The sequence below is a fragment of the Lissotriton helveticus genome, chromosome 6, assembly GCF_964261635.1.
Source record: "Lissotriton helveticus chromosome 6, aLisHel1.1, whole genome shotgun sequence".
In the NCBI taxonomy this organism is placed as follows: Eukaryota; Metazoa; Chordata; class Amphibia; order Caudata; family Salamandridae; genus Lissotriton; species Lissotriton helveticus.
In genome coordinates, this window is record NC_136067.1 from 1876531328 (window position 1) to 1876555103 (window position 23776).

Consider the following 23776-nt stretch of genomic DNA (forward strand, 5'->3'; position numbering starts at 1 on the left):
TTAGGTAACCTGTTCCTTCGCCTCACTCTTATATGACTAAGGATTTATTTCATGAACAATGTTAATCTCGGACATTGCCACCATAGATGCAGAGTGTCTCCCTCTTGCCCACATCACCTCACAGCAGTGGCCCTTGACAGATCTATACATGTGCTTTAAACTGACAGGTGCTATGTGCCAGTGCATCATTATTTTGTACATTAACTCTCTATTTTGCACGCTTTTGATTAACACCAGGATGGCTGACCATAGTTTAGCTCCCTGTGTGGTTTCTATATCGTGCCCCATTGTGTGGACCCATCTATTAATGTATGTTATGTTATTTTAATTTATAAAGCGCACGTATACCCGGAGGTGTCTTGGTGCTACACCGTGCTTGGTTCCACTTCGGATAGTATAGCATAAATGTTTGAAAGGGGTCCTCTGAAACTATCTGATGTGGGGAAAATCTTTTCCCACATTGTTAGCGATCTGGTGGCCTCTAGCTTATTTGGGGGATAAAATGTCCAGTTTTGTAATTGGAAGTAGTGTATGCGGTCTGTCTCGTGCAGAGCATATTAAAGTTTACACTGGACAAAGTGTTTGATCTCCTCATTCTGGAAGAGGTCACACAACATTCTACACACAGCATCTGCCTATTCAGAAAATATGTTTTTCTCTATTCCCGATGTGAAGTCCAAACACCAAACAACGATGTAAATGGGGATGGTAATATGATCAGTTGCTGTCACCTCATAAGGAAATCCCAAAATATTCATGGTCGGTTGAGTACTGTATGGCCAAGTGATAGTAGACCGATAGTCTTGCATGTTTAGGGAGCCAAGGGATTGCCCAGAGAGCCTGACCAAGCACTGCTGTGTCCACATGCATCCAGTGGTGCTCAGTCTCCAGGATCGCCCATCCGAACGGCACCCTTAATTTGAGATACCTGGTAGTATATCCTAATGTCAAGGAGGCTCAGTTCGCCCGCCCTTCTAGAAGCCTGCAGCACTTTACTTGACCCTCTCGCCCTTCTTCCCACCAAGATAACGTGGTCTATGGCCAGCTGCAGAAAGTATATACTGTATGGAGGGAAATTAACTGGGAGGGCCTGGAATAAGTAAAGCAGTCTAGAGAGCACATTTTGCTTTATCACTACCACTCTCTGCCCAGCCAAGATAAATAGAAGGTTCTCCATCTGTGTAGGTGTAGGCGGGAGTAGTCGGCAGCATAGAGTTGTCTGTAATGCAAGGTAATATATACTTCCAGGTATTGTATTTTCTTGACATTGGGCCAACACGGGGTGGTCTGAGATGAGAGGGTTTGTTTAGTTGCACAGTCTAGCTCTATTCTGAGCATCTCAAAGTCATCATTTTTGACTTTGAAGACCCCGATATGCTGTGGTAGGTCACTAGGATTTGCAAGATTTCAGGGACGGATTGGGTCAGTCACCGTCAAAAGTATCAGCAAATCAAAAGGGAGAGAGAGGACTAGGTAAGCTAGTCCGGATCCCCTGGCTATATGTAGGAATATCAAAAGAGAACTAGCTTAGTTGTGTTAACGAGACTCAGAAGGTACGTCTGTAGGCAAACCATTTGGTTTGGTCATGAAGCCCTCACCCACCAACCTAGTTGGTGGCATGCTTCATCATCGGGCCCACCACAGTGACACCGAATGTGTCCCGGGTGTGCTGCGACTCCAGATTACTGAGGAGCTGGTATGCTTACTGAGTGTGCAGTGAATAGTGGGTATGGACGTGATGTTTAAAAGCTATGCAGGTGGTCCCAGTTCCCGAGGGTATAAGGATAATTTTAATTCCTGGGCCCCTGCTAGCAGATAAAAAGGCTTGCGGACGATGTGGAGTGTATTATGAACTCCTACGTCCTGTGTGGTCTACATGTTTCAGCCAGGCCTTTTGTTAAAACTGGCTTTCCTCAGGACCAATGAGTATGTGTAGGTGAAAAATAAACTATATTAAGTGGTTTAGTGTGTGATAAAAAAGTGTCGCACTCGCTAAGGTGCTGTACGTGTTAGAGGGGGATTCCCTCTGCTTTACTGTACATAGAACACAGAGACATAAACAGACATACAAGGGAGAACCAATGAGAATGGTATTTTAAGTAACACAACATGGTGCCGACTGCTAATGTGCGTGAGCGACCTAGAGCGGCAGTTAGAACGTGGCCATGAGCGTTTACATGGCTGATGTGATTTATAGCGGGAATTTTTATAGCGTAGTGGCGGTGGTGGGCTACACAGCGATACAAGCATAGCGTGAGGTACAGGTAAGTATAATACATAATTCCTCACACTTGCTACTTGCTGTTAAAGCCTCCTGGGTCACCTGGCAGGGAGAGAAGACCCTAGGCATTGTAAAAAGGCATAGGTTAAGGCTGAACCTGTGGAAGAAAAATGCTGCTTACCCAGAGCGTCGTGGTGAATCAGCATGGTTACTCACGGTATTTCCGATCAAAGTGCTCCTGCGACCTATCGTCCTGCTCCGGTGTCCCGAGTGAGGCTACAGAGCTCCGACGCGGGCTTTAAATAGCTCGTTTCATTTGCTGCACCTGGAGCGGAGAGAGGAGGGTGTGGTCGCGTAGGCCCTTGCCGCGCATGTGCGGTAGACCAGTGCTGCTAGTTACGCGCATGCGCGGGGTGCAGACACAGTCTGGGTGCGCTTGCGCATTGCGTGTTCTGGCGATTCAGTAGACAGCGCTGGGACAGGTCACAGGCTATGGCCAATAGTGGTAAAGAATAAGCTTGCGCATTGCGTTTTCTGGCGATTCAGTAGACAGCGCTGGAACAGGCCAAAGGCTATGGCCAATAGTGATAAAGAATAAGGTAGAAAATGGATTTAAGATTGCAACTAAGAAATTTACAGATTAAAAATAGCTAACTACAGATATGGGACAGACCACGAGTCGGAGAGTAAACAGGGATACAGAAACGGGCTGGCTAATTAGACAGCGCATTCCATGGAATGGAATCGTTAAGCCCCTGTGTATGGGTGGAAAGGCGGTATATCCATCGCTGTTCTTTGGTGAGAAGTGTTTTCTCGTTGCAGTCTGATACTGCAAATTGTTCAATCACTGTCCATGTGAAGTCATTTGGGGTATGGTTTTGGGTGAGAAAGTGTTGTGTCAGTTTACTGATATTTTTCCCACAGCGCATGGTACTTCTGTGTTCAGTCATCCTGGTTCTGACTTTCCGGTGCTTCTCTGTTTTGATTGCGTGCTCTTTTGCACGTTTTGGAGATGATTCTGGATGGGTAGCCTCGGTCTTCAAGCTTGTGGACTAGGGCTTTTGACTGGGATTTGAAATCATGGATGTTACTGCAGTTCCGCCGTATGCGCAGGAATTGACCGAATGGTAAATTCTCCCTGAGCGGTCTGGGGTGGAAGCTGTCAAATCGCAGTAATGAATTCCGTGACGTCGGTTTGTAGTGGGTGGTTGTAGTCAGGCCCCCCTGATCAGCTCTGATGTTGAGGTCAAGGAAGGCGAAAAGAGCACGCAATCAAAACAGAGAAGCACTTCTAGAAACCTTCGTCAAACCACCAGAAGCGCCCATCGTGACGTGCGTCACCACCTACAATACAGCCTCAAACCAGGTATCCAACATAATCCGCAAAAATTGGAGGATCATCAATTCTGGCACCAGAAAGTGGGATCCACCACGGTTCGCCTACAAAAGAGCCAAGAATCTTAAAGATCAATTGGTATCCACTAGACCTAGGAAGAACCCACGACCGACAGGCAACACGATCTTTAACGCGTGGGGCCTACCAGAGAAAACAGGTCACCAACCGTGCTACAACTGCAGTGTCTGTCATCTCACCACCCCTTCAAAGACACTATCCCTGGAAAACGGCAAAACATGGACACAACGGCAGTTTACCAACTGTAACTCATCCAATCTTGTATACCTCATCACATGCCGGTGTGGCTTGAGATACATTGGTATGACCACCCGGAAAGTCAGAACCAGGATGACTGAACACAGAAGTACCATGCGCTGTGGGAAAAATATCAGTAAACTGACACAACACTTTCTCACCCAAAACCATACCCCAAATGACTTCACATGGACAGTGATTGAACAATTTGCAGTATCAGACTGCAACGAGAAAACACTTCTCACCAAAGAACAGCGATGGATATACCGCCTTTCCACCCATACACAGGGGCTTAACGATTCCATTCCATGGAATGCGCTGTCTAATTAGCCAGCCCGTTTCTGTATCCCTGTTTACTCTCCGACTCGTGGTCTGTCCTATATCTGTAGTTAGCTATTTTTAATCTGTAAATTTCTTAGTTGCAATCTTAAATCCATTTTCTACCTTATTCTTTATCACTATTGGGCATAGCCTTTGGCCTGTTCCAGCGCTGTCTACTGAATCGCCAGAAAACGCAATGCGCAAGCTTATTCTTTACCACTATTGGCCATAGCCTGTGACCTGTCCCAGCGCTGTCTACTGAATCGCCAGAACACGCAATGCGCAAGCGCACCCAGACTGTGTCTGCACCCCGCGCATGCGCGTAACTAGCAGCACTGGTCTACCGCACATGCGCGGCAAGGGCCTACGCGACCACACCCTCCTCTCTCCGCTCCAGGTGCAGCAAATGAAACGAGCTATTTAAAGCCCGCGTCCGAGCTCTGTAGCCTCACTCGGGACACCGGAGCAGGACGATAGGTCGCAGGAGCACTTTGATCGGAAATACCGTGAGTAACCATGCTGATTCACCACGACGCTCTGGGTAAGCAGCATTTTTCTTCCACAGGTTCAGCCTTAACCTATGCCTTTTTACAATGCCTAGGGTCTTCTCTCCCTGCCAGGTGACCCAGGAGGCTTTAACAGCAAGTAGCAAGTGTGAGGAATTATGTATTATACTTACCTGTACCTCACGCTATGCTTGTATCGCTGTGTAGCCCACCACCGCCACTACGCTATAAAAATTCCCGCTATAAATCACATCAGCCATGTAAACGCTCATGGCCACGTTCTAACTGCCGCTCTAGGTCGCTCACGCACATTAGCAGTCGGCACCATGTTGTGTTACTTAAAATACCATTCTCATTGGTTCTCCCTTGTATGTCTGTTTATGTCTCTGTGTTCTATGTACAGTAAAGCAGAGGGAATCCCCCTCTAACACGTACAGCACCTTAGCGAGTGCGACACTTTTTTATCACACACTAAACCACTTAATATAGTTTATTTTTCACCTACACATACTCATTGGTCCTGAGGAAAGCCAGTTTTAACAAAAGGCCTGGCTGAAACATGTAGACCACACAGGACGTAGGAGTTCATAATACACTCCACATCGTCCGCAAGCCTTTTTATCTGCTAGCAGGGGCCCAGGAATTAAAATTATCCTTATACCCTCGGGAACTGGGACCACCTGCATAGCTTTTAAACATCACGTCCATACCCACTATTCACTGCACACTCAGTAAGCATACCAGCTCCTCAGTAATCTGGAGTCGCAGCACACCTGGGACACATTCGGTGTCACTGTGGTGGGCCCGATGATGAAGCATGCCACCAACTAGGTTGGTGGGTGAGGGCTTCATGACCAAACCAAATGGTTTGCCTACAGACGTACCTTCTGAGTCTCGTTAACACAACTAAGCTAGTTCTCTTTTGATATTCCTACCGTCAAAAGTATGTCATCTGCAAATGAATTAATTTTGTGTTGCTCACCTCCAAATGGTATACCCACGATTTCTGACTGCCTACAAATGACCGCCAGTACGGGTTTCACTGCACACACAAACAGCAGTGGGGAAAGTAGGCACCTGTAGTGTGTACCCTTATGTAGAGTTACTGCCCTTGATTTTTCCCCGTTAACTAGTATTTGCAGCATTGGGTGTTGGTAGCTTGCGGCTAGCCACAAGTGCATTTGAGTGCCCAGTCCTATTGTTTCAAGCGTTTTAGATATGAACTCTGTCAAACGCCTTTTTGGTGTCCAGCCACAGGATTGACATAGTGAGTGAATGTCATCCAGATGGCTTTTTCTATAAGGTGCAGCACCCGCCTAATATTGTCGTAAGCCTGTCTTTGCGGGATGAAGCCCGACTGTTCCATGTCTAAGAGGTATGGTATATGAGGAATCAGTCTGTTTGCTAGGACTTTCATAAAGAATATAGTATCAGTGCTTAACAGTGCAATTGGGCGGTAGGCTTCTTGCCGGTCAGTAGACTTACCCAGTTTATGTGTTAGTATAATATTTGCTTCCGTCATTTTTGGGGTTACAGTGTGAGAATGTAAAAAATAATTAAAGAGTGTAGCTATTTGTGGGAGTAGGTCTAACTTGAAGTGTTTATAAAAGCAGTTTGTTAACCCAAAAGGGCCTAGGGGCCTTGTCAGGGTGTGGATCTTAAACAACTTTGGAGACATCTTCCACTGTGATAAGTTCCTCCAGTGTGTCTCTGTAAGCTTTGGATAGGATTGAAAGTCGGGCCTCTAAAATAAATAAATCTACATCTTTTGAGGATAACTTTTCTGTTTCATAGAGAGCGGTGTAATCGTTTTGGAAATCCCCTATCATGTCTGAGGTGGTAGCCAGCCCAGCACCCCTCCTGTGTTAATGGCATACATTTGCCTCTGAGCAATTTGAGTCCATAGTCGATGGGCAAGGAGTGTGTCTGTCTTATTGGCCTGTCCTTAAAACTCGTACAACTTTTGCCGGAGGCATAGTATTGCCTTTTCTGATATTTCAGAGGCTATAAGATCTATTTTCTCTTTTAGAGAAAATGTCTCCTACAGATCTTTTAGGGATTCTGTTAATCTGTGGCGTTCAGATGCCACTTTTAGGTCAGTCTGTAAAGAGGTTGAATAAGTATTGCTGTGCTGTGCATCTGTGATCTCTCAGCAATACATTAACCCAGAAAGACCACCTAGAATGCGTACCACCATACATTAGGTGATGTTACATTAGGAGTGTTTGTGTGAAAATCCTGGGTAATTGTCCCACCTGCTGTATGGGCCTACTTTTCAAGAGGGACCTATTAAATTTCCAATCTAGCTGAGAACAGCAGCCCATTCATCTGCCCCCTTCCCAGCAGAGTAGGGCGTGATCTAACATGGTTATTGTGCCAATAATAACTGACTGTGTTTCGTCTAATATGTCTCGGGTTCCCCACATCAAGTCTATACAAGAGTAGGATCTATTGATGTGGGAGACAGAAGTATATTCCTGGGCTTCAGGATTCTTAGTGCGCCATAAGTCACCAGGCCCATGTCTCTCACTCCATGCAGCAGGGCCGGCAACATTGTGTGGTGATCGCGATCATGTGGATGTCTCTCTAGTAGGGCATCAGGGGTCAGATTGAAATCACCCACCCATATAAGTGGATGTTTGATGAGGCTTAGAGGAGTTCCGGGCAATACCTGTGTTCTATTATTGCGAGGACTCATCTGTTTGAGGTTATTTCCTCCCAACGTGGGATCTTGCAGTCTCTCTGACATGTAGTGTTTGGTTGTGGGAGGCCGGGGCGGGCTTAACAAATACGTTGGAGGCTGTCTTCAGCATTCCCTTTCACATGGGAAAATATTGTATAGAACCCTTTGATTTATTAAGTGTTTCAAAATGGAAATCTATCTCTTTCGGTAAGATGTGCACGTAAGACATGTAGGTTCCCATTGTATATTCCCACGGTAGGTGGTAGTATCATCAGGGGGAGAATCCTTGATAGTAACTGTGAGAAACGGGGAAGTTGGTTGAGGGGAATGTGAACCGTTCTCAAGCAACAGCCAAATCCTTGCCAGGGTGTGCAACAAAAAGTCACTAAATTAACTTGTACTTAACCCTCGAGTAGCTTGGCTCAATGGTAGTCAGGCTTAACTCAGAGGAAATCTATAAAGACAATGTGTAATGTCTCTAATATTTATGGACTTAAACAGCAGTAAAATAACAACACAATACAAGAAAAATTCCACAACAATTAAAAAAAAAATAAAGTTTAATGAATTATTTGAGGCCAAAGTGAAAAAAATCAATCACTCAATACAACTGAAGATGTGCAATTTTAAAGATTTAGATGAAAGAGCCAAAAGATGCATAGTGCCAACTGAGGGTAGCAGTCACGCTGGACTGGGAGAAAGTCACAAGCTCAGGCTGACAGGGATTGAGTACAGGACCAACTTTGGCCCGTTGAGGATTGTACCTTATGTGCTTAGTGTGCAGACTGCGTGGTGTGGCTTTGTCGTCCGCCAACGGTTTCGATAAAGCTAAGGCGTCGTTCTGCGTCGTTTCTGATGAGCTGTGTGGCAAAGCTTTGCATTGCTCAGTGCTGGCTACGATTAGGCTGGCAACAGTTCAACAATGCTTTGTGGGGGCTCTGTATCTCAAGGCGTCGGTTCCGAAGAAGTTCCAGGTTTAGGTCCGGTGCAGCAGGTCAGCTGGGCAGTTGCAGGGAGGCCTCTGGAGCTTGTCATGCCCATGTAGCTCAGAAAAAGAGTTCAGTCAGCTGGCCCTTAAAGTCACTCAGGTAGCCTAGAATGAAGAAAGCAAAGATCCAGTCTTCCTTCTCAAAAAACAGGGCAGGCCTCAGGCAGCAAGACAGACCTTTTTCTGTAGTATCCACAAGTACAAGAGTGTACTGAAGAGTGAGCCTGAGGGTCCCAATGTTATACCTGATGCCAGCTTTGATGGTGGAGAAATCTTTGGAGTCTGTTCGTCCCACAGAAGTGTCTGGAATTTCCTGCCTCTCTGTCCTCATCCCAGTCTGTCTGGGGTCACAACAGACTAGCGAGAAGTTCTTCGCAGGTGAGTTGTGGCACTGTTTTTGAAGTGTAAATGTGAAAGCACTGCCTCTCCCATCAAGTCAGGATGACCCATCCTGGCTACATCCAGTGGGGCCTGTCTGGGAAGAATACAAAAACGTCAACTACCAACTCCACCTAGCCATGTAACCCAGGAACAGGCTGAAGACCCCAAATGGTTAGGACAAGAACTCAGTTGGATCACTAAAAGTGGCATTTTCAGAGTTGTGACTTAAACTCCGACTTTATCATTAAAGTGGATTTTAGTTTACAATACCTTAGATACCTAACATGACATTTCTACCAGCTCCCATACAAAAGGTATCACTTATTAAATGTAATGAGGCAACCTAATGTTATCCTAGTGGAGAGGTAGGCCTCACAGTAGTGAAAAACGAATTTGCAAGTTTTTCACTACAACAACATATAAAACTTAAAAGTACATGTCCAACTTTTTTAATACAATACAATGCACCTTGGCCTATGGGCTGTTTACGGCCTACCCTAGAGGTGACATATCTACTATGAAGGAAGTTTAGACTTAGCAAAAGGGTTATTTTGCCTTGTCGAACTGGCAGTTTAAAACTGCACACAGGTTATAATGTCAGGCCATAGGCATGTTTAAAAAGGCTATGTAAGTTTGTAGCACAAAAAGTGCTGCAGGTCCACTAGTAACGACTTATAAGAAAATAAGAAAATTAAATGTGCCAATTGAGCGTAAGCCAGTTTTACCATGTTTAAAGGAGAGAGCACAAACACTTCAGCACTGGTTAGCAGTGGTAAAGTGCACAGAGCCTAAAGGACAACAAAAACAAATTCAGTAAAACAGGAGAAGTGAAGGTGAAATGTTTGGGGATGACCTCGTAGAGAGGGTCAAGTCCAACATAACCCTGCTCCAGTCAAAAGTAGGGTACAAGGTTTTCTGTAGAATTCACAGGGCCAGGAGTATACTGAAGAGTGGGTCTGAGGGACCTATTTTTTTTTTTTTATTGACACATTTCGTAGAGCATTTCAATGATAACAGAATTAGCATGTTATGTAAATACAATTCTATCTTGTCCAAACAATTATTTGTACACCTTTCATAAAACTGTAGAAATCAATGAAGTCCAGTAGACAGTTCTTGTAGTTGTAGTTTATTCCTTAAGTTATAGCTTAGTAAGTTCCAATATAAGTCTTAATGTAAGTTCTTAATATAAGCCCCACCAGGAGCAGCCTCCTGGCTGCTCAGCCCATCTTCTCCAACAGCTCCACCTTAAAGTACAAACATCCATAACATTCCAAATGACATCATATAGCTAGAGCATCAGGCAGAGAACCAGGGCCAGGGAGATGCATTACATAAGAAGCAGATTACTACAAAAACTCATCTCGTATATCTTTCCCTTGTCTCCCTCCCCCACCCATGAATATGTACAGAAGTAGGTCGCTTAGATGACACAGTTCAAACACTTTCATCAGAGTCAGAGTCCTCGGGGGGTGGAGGTTCACCTATGCCCCCCCCGGTAAGTGTTCCAGCCTGCCCAGACCTTCTCCCACTTTCTCTGACAGCCTCGCTGTATATATACTGATCTTTCTGCAACCATCGCCAGGTCCATATCCTTGCACCACTGAGTGAGAGTGGGGTTAACCCTAGACCCCCAGCATTGTGCAACGTTCAGTTTTGCTACCGTCATACCTAATGTTACCCAGTCCTGGGCAATTCTGTTTAAGTCTGTTGGTTCCCATATGTTAAGAAGGCAGCACCTCGGGTTTGGCAATATAGTAACTCGTGTGACCTGAGAGAGATTCCTCATCACTGCCATCCAATACCCCACAATGTTAGGGCAACTCCAATGGTGTGGTAAAACGTCCCGTCACACCGCACTGTCTGAGACAAAGCGGCGTGTCTGCCCTTCCTATTGTTTGCAGGAGCGTCCTAGTATAGTATGTGCGATGTAGAATTTTTAATTGTACCAGCCTGAGCCTTGATGAAATAGCGGCTTCCTTGGGGGAAGCCAGCGCCTTCCTCCAAATCCGCCTCGTCAATGTTTCCCACCTCTTGCTCCCATTTAGTCTTCAGGGTCCCTGTGGAGTCAGGTCTTTTATTAACTATTTTCTTATATGTCAGCGAGATTGCCTTTTTTTGAAGGGGATCTGTCAGGAGCCGATCCTCCAACGGAGAGGACTCCTCAGAGTTCGTGTCAGGTGCTATCAGGGACTGCAATGCGTGTCTAACCTGTATGTAACGTAACAGTTCCGTCTTTGCTAGGCCATAGGTGGCCTGTAATTGACCTCTGCCACAGGTCCCCAACCGTTGATATGCCTATGGAGTCCCAATTACGAAATCCCTTAGTATTGCCCAACATTCTAAGCTTTTTAGTATCCCATAGTGGCATTGCCTGCGTGACCACTCCGTCCCACACAAGTGCTTGCTGTGCCGCAAACCACGTACGTATCGCGTGTAGTGTTGGACCAGTAATATTGTGCCTCTTTTTTCTGTTGTACAAGGCGCTCATTATCCTGGCCGGCACGAGAAGATGCCTATCTAGTCTGAACGCTGGGTCCTCCTGAGGAAAGTGAAGCCAGTGATTGATCGCCACCAGCTGGGAAGCCCAATAGTACGCTTTGATGTCGGAAAGGGCAATCCCCCCGTCGTACCAGCCCCTCGTGAGCTTTTGCAATGCTATGCAGGGTGTTTTCCTGTCCCAGAGCAGCGTTGTCCCCTCCGCATTAATTGCTCCGAAATATGCAGATGAGACAGGGAACGGAGTATTCTGCAACGCGTATAAAAACCGTGGGAGTGTCATCATTTTAAAGAGTGCGGCCCGACCCAGGAGTGTCAGAGGTAGCGTACGCCACTGTTTGACGTCTTTTTAAAATCGCGCCTGGGGTTGAGTCAAGTTTAGCTCCGTGAATTGTGCATGGTCATCCGTCACAAATATCCCCAGGGACTTAAACCCATTTGAGACAATTTGGAGGGCGCATCCCCTCGGCAGCTGTGGCGGGGGACCCTGAAGGACATATAGCAGTGACTTGCCCCAATTTATTGTGTACGGGAACAACTGCCCATAGGCCGCACATAACTCTATAAGACGTGTAATGGAGCTCACTGGGGACGTCAAGTATAATAGAATGTCATCCACATAGAGCGAAATACGGTCCTCCGAGTCAATCGCCCACCTGATTCCTCTTACCATAAGGTCCTGTCTGATCCACACCGCGAGTGGCTCTAGTACTATTGCGAAATGCAGGGGCGACAGTGGGCATCCCTGCCTCGTCCCTCTCCCCAGCGGGAATTCTTTTGATAAATAACCATTAACCACCACCTGCCCCATTGGTCATGTGTACAACAATCGGACCCACGCACAAAATTTGGGTCCAAAGCCCATGTGCTGGAGGACCGCGAAAAGGAAAGGCCACTCGACCAAGTCAAATGCCATTCAGGCATCTAAGGAAAGTATGAACGCATCCTCTGCTATGGTCGATTTACGTTCCATTACACCGAATAGGCGTCTCAAATTGAGTGCTGTGTTGCGACTGGGAGGGACCTATTTTTATATCAGATTTTAAATAGGTGAAACTATTGGGGTTTTTCATCCATAGAAGTGTTTGGAATTCCCTTCCTCGCTGCCCTGGACCCTGTCTTTCTGGGGCACAACAGGTTTGTGTGAAGTTCTTTGTCAGGGAGCTGTGTCTGTGTGTTTGAAATGCACGTGCGACAGGCGACAGCTCCACCCCTCCCATCATGTCAGCTTGGCCCATCGTGGCAACACCTAATCCCTCTATTGTGTAGCTGTATGGGAGGACTACACAAAGGCCGACTCCACCTAGATAATGTAACCCAGGAACAGGCTACAGGCAACAAGTGATAAGGAAATGAAAATGTGCGTTCGGTTTTTGCTGGGCAACCCAATATACCCTTGTGGGCTTGGGTGTAAAAATTGTGATAGGTAAAAAGTGCCTAGAAAGGATTTTATTTTGACAAAGAAGAAAAATTATACCAGAGCATTACTTATGAGTGCCCCAAGAGGTTGCTTCAATCAAGTACATTTTAAACATAAATCTCAATAATTAACCACTTGGATGCTAAGGCACTTGCAGGCTCTTCATGTAATTTCCATTGAAATGAATGGGCACTCCATGACGAGCTGAGCTCGTCATGAGCGTCCAAGGGGTTAAACAATGTTGAAATAAATATATAGAAGCAGATGTATTCTTTTTTGATGCAGTTTATCATCAATGAAATAATAAAAAGGGTACAGGAATTATCTTAAATACAAGGGTGGCAGAAATTCAAAGTTGTATAGTACAGTATATTCTTTTCACCCGTGTATTAGACCCATTTACAATCCCTATTTAAAAGGTTCCTGATATTTTCTTCGTTCCAAAGGGTCTCTATTTTACTTAAAGAATTATTTGTTCTGAAAATGGTCTGCTAGATGAACTACACAACAAGACAGAAACTTTGACACGTTGAACAATTTTCTGTTTGTTGAAAAAGCCTTATCTGTATTTTAAATTTATGCCTCAGTTTTAGACAAGTTTCTATCTAAATAGGCATTGTAAATGGGTCTGATACATGAAAAAAATAAAATTACTTGAAGGAACTTTTTACCTATAACAACTTTCTAAAAGTAGCATTTTCAGAGTTGTGACATACAATGCGACCTTACCATTAAAAAGGATTTTAAGTTACAATTCATTGGACACCAAACCTGACATTGTTTACCCGGTCCCAAACAAAAGTTATCACTTATTACATGTAATAAGGTAACTCAATGTTATGTATTACAGAGAGATAGGCCTCACAGTAGTAGAAAAAAGAAATCAGAGTTTTTTTACTATCAGGACATGTAAAACATAAAAGTACTGTCCAACTTTTTAAATACAACACACCCTGCCCCAAATGTTTAAGGCCTACACTAGGAGTGACTTATATGTTATAAAAAAGGGAGTTTTAGGTTTGGCAAAGGGGTTATTTTGCCACTTGTAATTGGCAATTCAGAACTCCATACAGGCAGCAATGGCAGTTCCAAAAAATATGTTTAAATAGGCCTCTTAATTGGGTACCACAATAATGGCTGATAGCCCACTAGTGTTACAGCAAACAACTGATGGACAGAATGCTGACAATGCAAACATTCTCCCCCAGCCAAAAGATCTGGGTTAAATCCATTGTTCTTTTGCCCACTACACCACCCCAGTTTGGACCCAGCCATATGCAAATCAGTATCGACCCTGTGCCCCATGGGAACAGTCCAGACCGAATTGCCAGTCCAGGTCCTCCCTGGACCGGAAACAAGCATCTTGGGACTGGTTTCAGGGTATGTCACCATTCAGCAGCCAGGCTAGCTTGAATCCAGTGGCACAGTGAGCAAGGGCCCACATCTGGGCATACCCATCCCACTTAGGGCGAAAAGCGTTACAGCAAACAAATGATGGACGGAATGTTGACAATGCAAACATTCTCACCCAGTCAAAAGATCTGGGTTAAATCCATCGTTCTTTTGCCCACTATGCCACCTCAGTTTGGACTCCGCCATGTGCAAATCAGTCTTGACCCTGTGCCCCATGGGAACAGTCCAGACCGAACTGCCAGGCCAGGTCCTCCCTGCACCGGAAACAAGCATCCTCCTTCATCAGCCAGGCAAGTTTGAACCCAGTGGCACAGTGAGCAAGGGACCCACGTCTGGGCATACCCAGCCCTCTAGTAGCATTTCATTAAAAAAAACTGGGGTGCATGTAGTGCCACCTTACTAGGCACTTATAAGTATATTTTTCAGCACTGGTTAGCAGTGGTAAAGTGTACAGAGTCCTAAGGCCAACAAAAACGAATTCAGCAAAACAGGAGGGGTGAAGGTAAAATGTTTGGGGTGTCCCTGCAGAGAGGGACAAGTATCACAGTGACATAATCCAGTTCTGATTCCACAGGTGGCTCAGTGCCATAATCCTCCAATGAGCCATCCCTTGTATGTGGATGAACAGAGGTCCGATATTCCTGTGAAGGGTTGTATGGTCTCCCATGCTCTAAATATGACAGTGAATGCCCTCAAAGCTAATCTGGTGGATAGAGAGGAAGCAGCAAAGGACACAGGGGACATGGTAGGAGGTAAAGTGGCTGTGGTGGCGTGGGAGGTAGCTGGGTATCAAAAGGAGGAGCGCCGGTTGCCATGTCTTTAAATCTCTTTGGAGTGGGCAGGGTCTCTGAAGCCTTTTCTGCTTTCTTGTCAAGATGTTCTCAGAGATTCTCAAGAATTGGTCTTTGAAAGTTGTTGGAAATAGTTGCGGAAGGGGTTCTTGGCACCGAAGCAGGAGCAGGGGTAGATAGACAGTGTCTTTGACAGATTTCGAGCTTTATCGGTGCTGACTGGCATCTTGTTATGTTATGCAGATTTGTAGAGCGCGCTATCACCAAAAGGATATCCTGGTGCTGAGTGACACATAGGGCTTAGCAGGACTACTTGAAAAGCCAGGTCTATGACTTCTTGTGGAATTTAAGAAGTGAGGAAGAAGCTCTTTCATGTAGCGGCAAGTCGGGCCAGGCTTTAGGAGCAATGTAGGAGAAGGCTTAACCACTGATTCTGGTTTTCCATATATGAGGGATGTGTGCAAGTAAGAATCTGGATGAGCGGAGATGTCTGGAAGGTTTGTGAAAGCAGATGCGATTGTTGAAGTATGCTGGGCCAGTGTTACGTAGTGCCTTGAAAGTGTGGATGGGCAATTTAAATTGTCTGTTTGTGAACTGGGAGCCAGTGGAGCTCCTTCAGGCGACTGTGGTATAGGAGATTGAGGGTGAACCTGGAACCGAGTTCTGAATGGTCTGCAGCCATAGGATCTGAAGGCTGCTGGAGACCGGTGCTTTTAGCAAGATCCAGTTTTGGTTTTTATGCCTTTTCTGTTTGGTGACTGGAGCCACACGGTGGCTCTTTTATGAACAAGGCTAGAAGCCCGACTCTCTCAAGAGCAGTGCTCCAGCTCTGTATGCGGTCTCCTGTGACACTTACGATGTGCTTGAGCTTCGGCCATACTCACTATCATAGGTGTGGTCTTGGTCATTGACCTCGACCTTACTTAAGCGGATGGGGCCTCCTGGGCATTGTCCTGCTCAGCTTCGGATGCATCAGAGTCAATGACATCTGGGCTGGTTAATGAACAGGAATGCCTAAAGATTTGCATTCTTCTTCTTCAGCACCAAGGTGGTGCACTTCCCCAAAGATGTCAAGGGGTTTATATAGCCGCCTGCCTTTACATTCTAATATGGGCAAAAAATCTTTCTAGGTGGTATTGAATTGTATTTTTGCACTGAATGCAAGACAGGAAGCATACTTGGCGTTATCACTGGCTTCAAAGAGGCAAATGTTACATACACTGTGCAGATCGGCTCAACAGTATTAAGTGTGGCAACGAGGACATTTATGAAAGAGCGTCAGTTCCATCAGCTACCACGTATAGGCTTTCTCTGTCCTCGAAACGGAAGACTGAGGGCACAGAGCCACAGAGGGGAAACCCTGCAGAACGTGGACCGAAGATATGCAACAGTCTCCGAAGTCTGATTTAGTAGTGGAAAAAACATTGGAATCGATAAAATGACAATTTTTCTTAGATGTGGGAATAGAGGGAACAACTGTGAAACCCAGAAGTACTAATGCGAATGGGTCGAATCAGGGAGCTCCATCGCTACACGCCCGAACCCAATTTTGTCTATGCCGTGCTCATTGCCAACTACAGGAAGAGTAACAGGGTTTCTGGTGGCTCAAAACAACTTCATCAAAGAAAAACATCATGCAACGTCTGAGCACAGCATTAGATAGAAGGAGAATGCAGAGCATGTTTATATAGAGCAACACATGTTTTGCTCATATTATTTATGTATGTATTTACACAGTTACGTCACATAGATAACTCTAGACACTTGCAATATCAAATTCTGATGTTTAAATTCACAGAAACTCACTTGTTAAATATTTCCTTTTTAATAATAATTCCAGACATGGTGCATTATTTTTTTATGTGACTAAAAAAACAAATTCTGTAGGACACAAATTTAATTCAGTCAACATGCAACTTACTGAATCCTTCTTCATAGAAAGATGCCATAGGACATACACTATTCAATACATATTTGCAACATGAAATAAAATAGTGTGCTGTACTTGCCCTTCTGCATAATCTATCCTTTGGGGCTTTTCCGACCTGTTTAAAACAAAAATATAAATGTACCATGATGGAATAAACATTGGTGTCAACAATTTAACAACTAATAGAATAATATACGATTAAGACATGGAATTTAAGAATTACATCAATTACTAATTTCAATAGCTAAATCTACCTATATGTATTAATGTATTATGGAAACTTTGCACAAAACAATCAAAGCAGTAGAGCATGTTAAGTTAAATCTACTAGACTATCACAAAAAAGGAGCAAGAAAATATGAGCATTTGCTCATCACCTGAAAGTGCTGGTGTGTTTAGAAGGTATTTAAAAAAAGCTAAAACTGATCACAAATAGAATTCTGTTGGGTAAAGTCATCACAAGCATCTATGCATAATACATATTTACAATGTGTAGTTCAATCACCTAAAATCTAACACGCAAATCTTTTTCAACCTGGCCCTTGTTGTAGAGAAATTTTTCTTACAGTATACTCCCCATCGGGATGCAAGATAGACAAAGGTTCTATGGAAAAGATTTACTCGAAATCTACAATTATTTGGAAGATTCTAAGAAATGCTTCGCACCCACAGCACACACCATGAAAAACCATCAAAAAGGACAGAGAAACTAGAGCTCAAATTGGAAGAATTATGTGAAAATGTAACTTGTAATATTCAAAGGTATCTCTGGCCAAAATTATTGTTGATCAATACTCGGACATCAAATTTGGCATCTACCCAACTATATAATCTAACGTGTTTATTTACAGTTTCACTCATACATATCACTAAGTCTGAAGTCCACTCATTCATGAGCGGTGTTTCTAGACTGTGAATAGTACATGTTTTAGACTTTTTTTTATTAAAATCAACGTGTTTGCGATCAGTAACAATTTCAGCTAGCACTCTTGATAGAGTGGCTTCGACATTATGAGCCAACGAGGCCCCCATTTTCTTTTTTCCTCTTTCCTACTAATGAGGTCCCTTTGGATATAACTAGGAAAGTTGAAATAATGTTCTCCCTGGTGCTGCATGGCTTACTACATGGCTGAACACACGTGATGCCCGTTTTCTTGCTTGGCAGTATGCTACCCTGCTAAAATCCTGATCTAAATAATGCCATGCAGCCTGAACCTTGTTGTGACAGTGAAGAAATACTAGTTCTATACCTGATGCTTCCCTCCATCAACATCATGGATCTCTGAATGTAGAGACATAGTCAACTTAAGTACAGCTGATTTGTACCAAGCTAGGACCTTGATAAAAATTGTGCCATCTGGAGTGGAGTCTCCAATGGGAGAACTGCGGGAGGTGCACCAGAACTGTTTCCCTACTGACTGCTGTCGGTGGCGGACAGTACCGCCTCACTGTATCTGGAGAACTCCAATTTTCAGCAGGACGGCGAATGGCAATACTGAAAGGTGGAGCTTTTCCCCTTAACCCCTTCTACGCTCATGACGAGCTCAGCTCGTCATGAGTTACGCCTGTCGTACGCTCATGACGAGCTGAGCTAGTCATGTAACGCGGGTTTCCGCAAAAGTCAGCGCACAACGGGAAAACCGCTAGCGCGCAAGGTGTTAAGTAGACTGGTGGTGAATGCCTGGTGCCAGTGATTCCCTGCCAGGCGTTTGAGAACTGCATGACGTGCCATGCACCCTGCTGAGGAATCCCCCTCCAAGGACATTATGGTGAACCAGAGGGTGGGAGTACGAAGAGGAGGAGGATGTGGTAGGTGTTCTGGGTTGACTGCATTTGTGCTGCAGTGGGAATGAATTTTGCATGCAACGAAGGACAGCAGTAGAGCCCAGGAAGGTGCATGCACACCAAAAAGCTACTTATTCAAACGAAGGGCAAAGTTTGACATTTGAGATTGTGAAACATCACTGGTTTTCCTGCATTCACTGCAAATACTGTGCAGAGTCCAGATGCCTGAAAGAAGATTGAGGCTAAGGCTGGCATGACAGACTAAAACAAGCATGAGGTGCACCTTCACAAGCCCCCTGATCGAAATATTGGCTAAGATATACAGGACTGCATGTGGCACTGAGGAGATGGAGTCGTTTTTCTGTTCAATGAATACCATGCATGATAACTATGCTGTCCCATGTGGCAGAGGCCTTCGGTGTGGACAGTACAACTGCAGGTCTGAGTTTGTGGCATAGTGGAATCTCTTGTTGGTGGGGTTGTGGAGATATACTTTGATGCTAAGAACACTGTTATTCCATGTAAAGACTAAAGATAGACTGCAAAGAGCTGTAATTAACATTGATTGCCAGTGTCTTTACTTGGGAAGTAATAGCCACAACATGGTCAAAGTTAAATAGAATAAACCAGCTCAGATCAACAAGATCCTCCATTATACCTCCATGATGAAGGGAGCTGCTGTACAGATGATGCTGTCACCACCAACAAGGCGGGAAAGTTGCAGAGCTGACACGGTCTGATTTGCTAAGCACCATTAAAGATTCACGTACTGCAGAGATTAATGAGCTTGTACATGGTGCTGCCTGCAATACAAAAAGCTATCTCTTGTGATATCAAGGGTAGCAAAAATACTTTTATTCGACCTGTGCCTTACTGGGGCCTTGCTTACCTTTCTACATCCTCAAAGAGAGCCTGGGACGAACAGATGCTTTGGATAGGGGAGACCCTTTTAAAGGATCCCTGAAGACATGATGGGACTTTTGAGACATCTTCGAGTGGCAATGCTGGCAAAGCTAGTGTAGTGAATGAGCCACTTTATTGGTCTGATGATCTGTGATGACCCTCGATCACCACCATTGTGTACTGATTTTAGTGTGCTATGTTACTTTAGCCTTAATGTAGGATGGTCTTGCATTACAATAATCTTGCCAAAGAATAGAAGGTATGGGATATCAAGGTGCAGTGTTGTTGGTGATGGTGCACACAGGTGCTCCATAGTGGATACTGAGGGATTAAGGGCATAGTGTTATTTGAGTTAGGTGAATTATGACTTTAGCCTATTGGCTTTGACGTGGTATAATAGCATTCTGCTTTCCAAGTAGTAGAGGCCTATGCTTGAGCAACTCCATATTCTAAACTGCAGCCATCTTCTGAGCCTCTGTAGGTGAGAGGTGATATTTGAGATTACATGTGTTGTTCACTGGCAGTGAACCAGAGCAGACCAGTTCTTATCAGGAGGAATGTGCCTTCTTTGCATTGGCACCATAACAAAACGCTTGGCCAGCTGCTGTTGGGTGCTTGGTGTGGAAAGGTACAGGAATCTTGTGAGAAAGGTAGGCGGGTTCTTCCAGAAGCTTCGATAGAGGATAGAGTTCTATATTAGAGAAAGGGGGTCCGAGAGAGGGAGAGATGCTGAGAGGCAGAGAGATGCAGAGATGCTTTAGAGATTCTGAGATGCTGAGAGCTGGAGAGATGCTGAGATGCTGGTCTGGTGTTTTGGCGGTCTGATGATACATCACGTTGCAGACGTGCAGTCGTGTTTGTGCAACAGAGAGTCCGGACCCAACCAGAGAGAGGGAAAGAGAGACGGACCCTTCTTCAGATGGCAAGACGCCTAAGATTATGGTGAGGTGTTCGATGTATATCTAACTTTATCTAACTATGCTTTTATTTTCAGGCTCTATGTATATGTATGTATTGGTGATTGCTCTTCCTTTTGTCATCCTATTATCATACAATAAAGAAACCCTAGAGCATATCATTTGTTTGTATTCCTTGTGAGGGAAGGTTGGGACCCTTTTTTACCAAGTACTTACAGAGGGATGGGCGATTCCCCTCTAATGGGTAATTGTTGATACGGAAGGGAAAGTGCCTCCCATCAGGGATGTCTAAATTACATTGCTAGGAGGAGCATGCGCTGCGTACCCTCTAGGATGGTGAGGTGTTGTGACACGTTATTTGCGAGCTCCTCGGCAATGGTCTTATATGTTGCCAGTGTTTATTCCTTTCTTGGGTAAGTATTGTGAAATGTGGTGTCTTTCTGGAACCTGAGAAAGGATGTGGTAAGTAATGACCTGGTGACTGACAGAAGCACCAAAACATACAGAGAAGTAGGTCGTTACAGCTAGTCACACTAGTACTGATTCAGTTCATAGAGTCTCAGTTAATAAAAATGGCACCCTGCAATGTGGACACCTAAGAATGATGCCTGCAGATATATCCCAGCCACTTACTTTGCTGGAATGGGCACATAGACGTGTGCTATAATAAACATGCAAGAGCAGTACGAGAAAGTGGTGGGTAGACGATGTACTTATTCTTTGTTTTATGGTGGGCCATGACATCTACAACCTAATAGCCCTCTGGTAGGGCGGTGGGCTGGCAGCAATTGAGTGTCATGCTCAGCACATGCATAGCTCTGTAGTTAGCTTTTCTGTTACTGTTGTGGGGGGAAGAGGTGGGCGGTAGCCTCAAAGTTTGGTAGCCACATGAGTCTTATTTTGATTTTTTTAATGTAATGATTATGAAGTTTACTTAATATCATCACCCAAGGAGGGAGGTTGCTCTCAACGTTTCATTTAATAAACAAAGTGCTGGAGAAGGCTGATGAGGTAAGGAGTATGCAAATTATGCCTTGTGGAGTGCACTGGATTATTTAGGGGGGGTTTGGGCAACCGATGGTTAGTACTTAGGCTATGTCGGTAAGAATGTTGATGTGGAATTTCAGAGAGCTTAATAATTTGGTTAAGAGGTGTACAACACTTTCACATTGTAAGAGACAACGTGCAAAATACTGTTTCTACAAGAGATGACATTAAATGCTCTGGAACATGATTGTAGGACCATGAGGTGAATGGTGGCATTTGCGCTCCACTATTGTTTCCCTTCACATTCCCATAGTTTGGCAATATAAGTGATTAATGGTGTTCCTTTTCGGCCTGCAAAAATACTTAAAGACCCAAGTGGAATACATGTGTTGGTATATGGGACACTGGATGGATTCAGTTAGTGTGCTTAACCACCACATTGCTCTGGGGTGGTGTAAACTGTACATATTGTGAGATACGATGCTTTTATCAAAAACTCTGTTATGCCTCAGAAATAAATTGGATGTGATTGTCCGAGATGAAAGATTCCTTAATAGAGAAACATCAATGACAGCCTTAGAGTACCGATTCCTTGCAAACCGCAATTCAAGCCAACTAGAAAAGTTGCCAATGAGCACAACAACAAAAATGATCTTCTGGAAGGACATGAAATTCTCCAAGGAGTTCTATCCCAATTTTTCCCATGGCCCTTCAGGTAATTCGATGAAACCCATAGATTAATTTATATTTACTAAACCCTTAGCAGCAGAATTACACCTCTCACCTTGAGAAATATTGTCCTCCACTTCACTGGCCATCGTGGACTCTAATTCTTTTCTTTCTGAGTGTCATTTCTAGATGCCGTTTGAGAGTAAGATCAACCAATCTGTTCCTGATTGTGAGTGCTGGAATAATTGTTTTAGTTCAATAAAGATTACACTTCTATGAGATAACCAACGGAACACTCTGGTACACTGTTTACATCTCTCTCACTCAGCATTCTTCTTTTGGCCATTCCTGTTTAACATTTTCTATAATTTACTCCTGTACACAATCCCTTGTCAACCACTTCCTCAATTATTCCAATAACGTATTTCTCTACACCCTTCATCTACACTTGCCACTAAATGTGTCCTCTTGTAAATGCTTGGCACTCAACTGATTACATTCCCTCCATTGGCAAAATAAACAGTATACCTTCTTATTTCTATCCCCATAGTGTTTAGCCCCTTCTAGTTATATTCCATTATCCGAGTAGCTAATCTCACCAAATGTGCAGTTGATTTGTTAGAATGAATATTCATACATTAAAATATCTTAGGATTGTTCTCAGTTTGCAACATAAATTAATTTCCCCACACTGACTTTTTAACTTTTGGACTGCCACTATACATGATAGCATTTCTTTTTCGATAAAAGAGTTGGATTTTCTTAGTATCCAATGGTTCTTGACAAAAATGCAGATTTCACCTTTACCTGCTCTTTAGGCCAAGACATGCATGCATCCATGGTAATACAAACACGAAACCAGAAAGAACAGTGTCACAATGGCAGCAAAACTGATGTTTGATTTAATCTCAAACCCTTCTCTGCCGGCACCAAGATAACATCATCGACCTTTCTGCAGTGCTTCACCCAGTTTTGGCCAAACACTAAAGTATTGACCTGAAAAATAAGAATGCCAGCCTTTCTCTAAAATAGCTCATGCGTTGGACGCTGAAAAAAGATTGCAGCTCAAGCTAAGCCAGGTACCGTTCTTTTGAACTAGTAAACATTGATCAAGGACAAGAACTCAAGCACAAGAAACATTGATCAAGACTAGTAAACACCATAGGGGGTTACAAACACTTTATCAATCTCATTCATCCTGCATCAAAGATAATTTTTTACCCAGATTTTTGCCCTTTTTTCTGCAGCGGAATAACTTAATGTATCTTTTTTGAATGGACCTGCATTTGCAGGACTCTTTCTGTACTCTGTTTCAGGGTAGCTGTAGTAACCTGCTCTTCAACTTCGGTACAACTCCACAGCTTTAAGTACTGTCAATATTGGAAGGAGGTTTTTACAGCCCTTTGTGGCGTTTTCTACTACCTGGGACCAACTTAAGGCAACAGATGGAGATGTCATCTTTAACATATACATTTAAGCGTAATGTGGCATTATGGCTACAGGGACTAAGATAAAGGAAGATTAAATCTGAAAAGCTGCTTGATGGGAGTTTCAACAATCAAAAATAAATTTTTCTGGACAGAAAATGTATTCTCCACCCAAGGATACCTTCTCCCTGTGCTTGCATATTAAGCTGTTCACAGAAACTAGATTCTCTGTGCTGTGGGCAGAATAGACCTGCCTAAACAATTCTGAAACCTAAGCAAAGTCA

General features: G+C 44.1%; 1 protein-coding gene across 1 annotated transcript in view; it reads right to left on the reverse strand.

Annotated features, from left to right (window-relative positions):
- Nucleotides 1-23776, reverse strand: part of RAB3GAP2 (RAB3 GTPase activating non-catalytic protein subunit 2) — a 586520-nt gene that overhangs the window by 107446 nt on the left and 455298 nt on the right. Inside the window, exon 29 of the mRNA XM_078649806.1 lies at nt 16884-16919. Within this exon, the coding sequence (XP_078505932.1) occupies nt 16884-16919 (36 nt within the window). The remainder of the gene's footprint in view (nt 1-16883; nt 16920-23776) is intronic.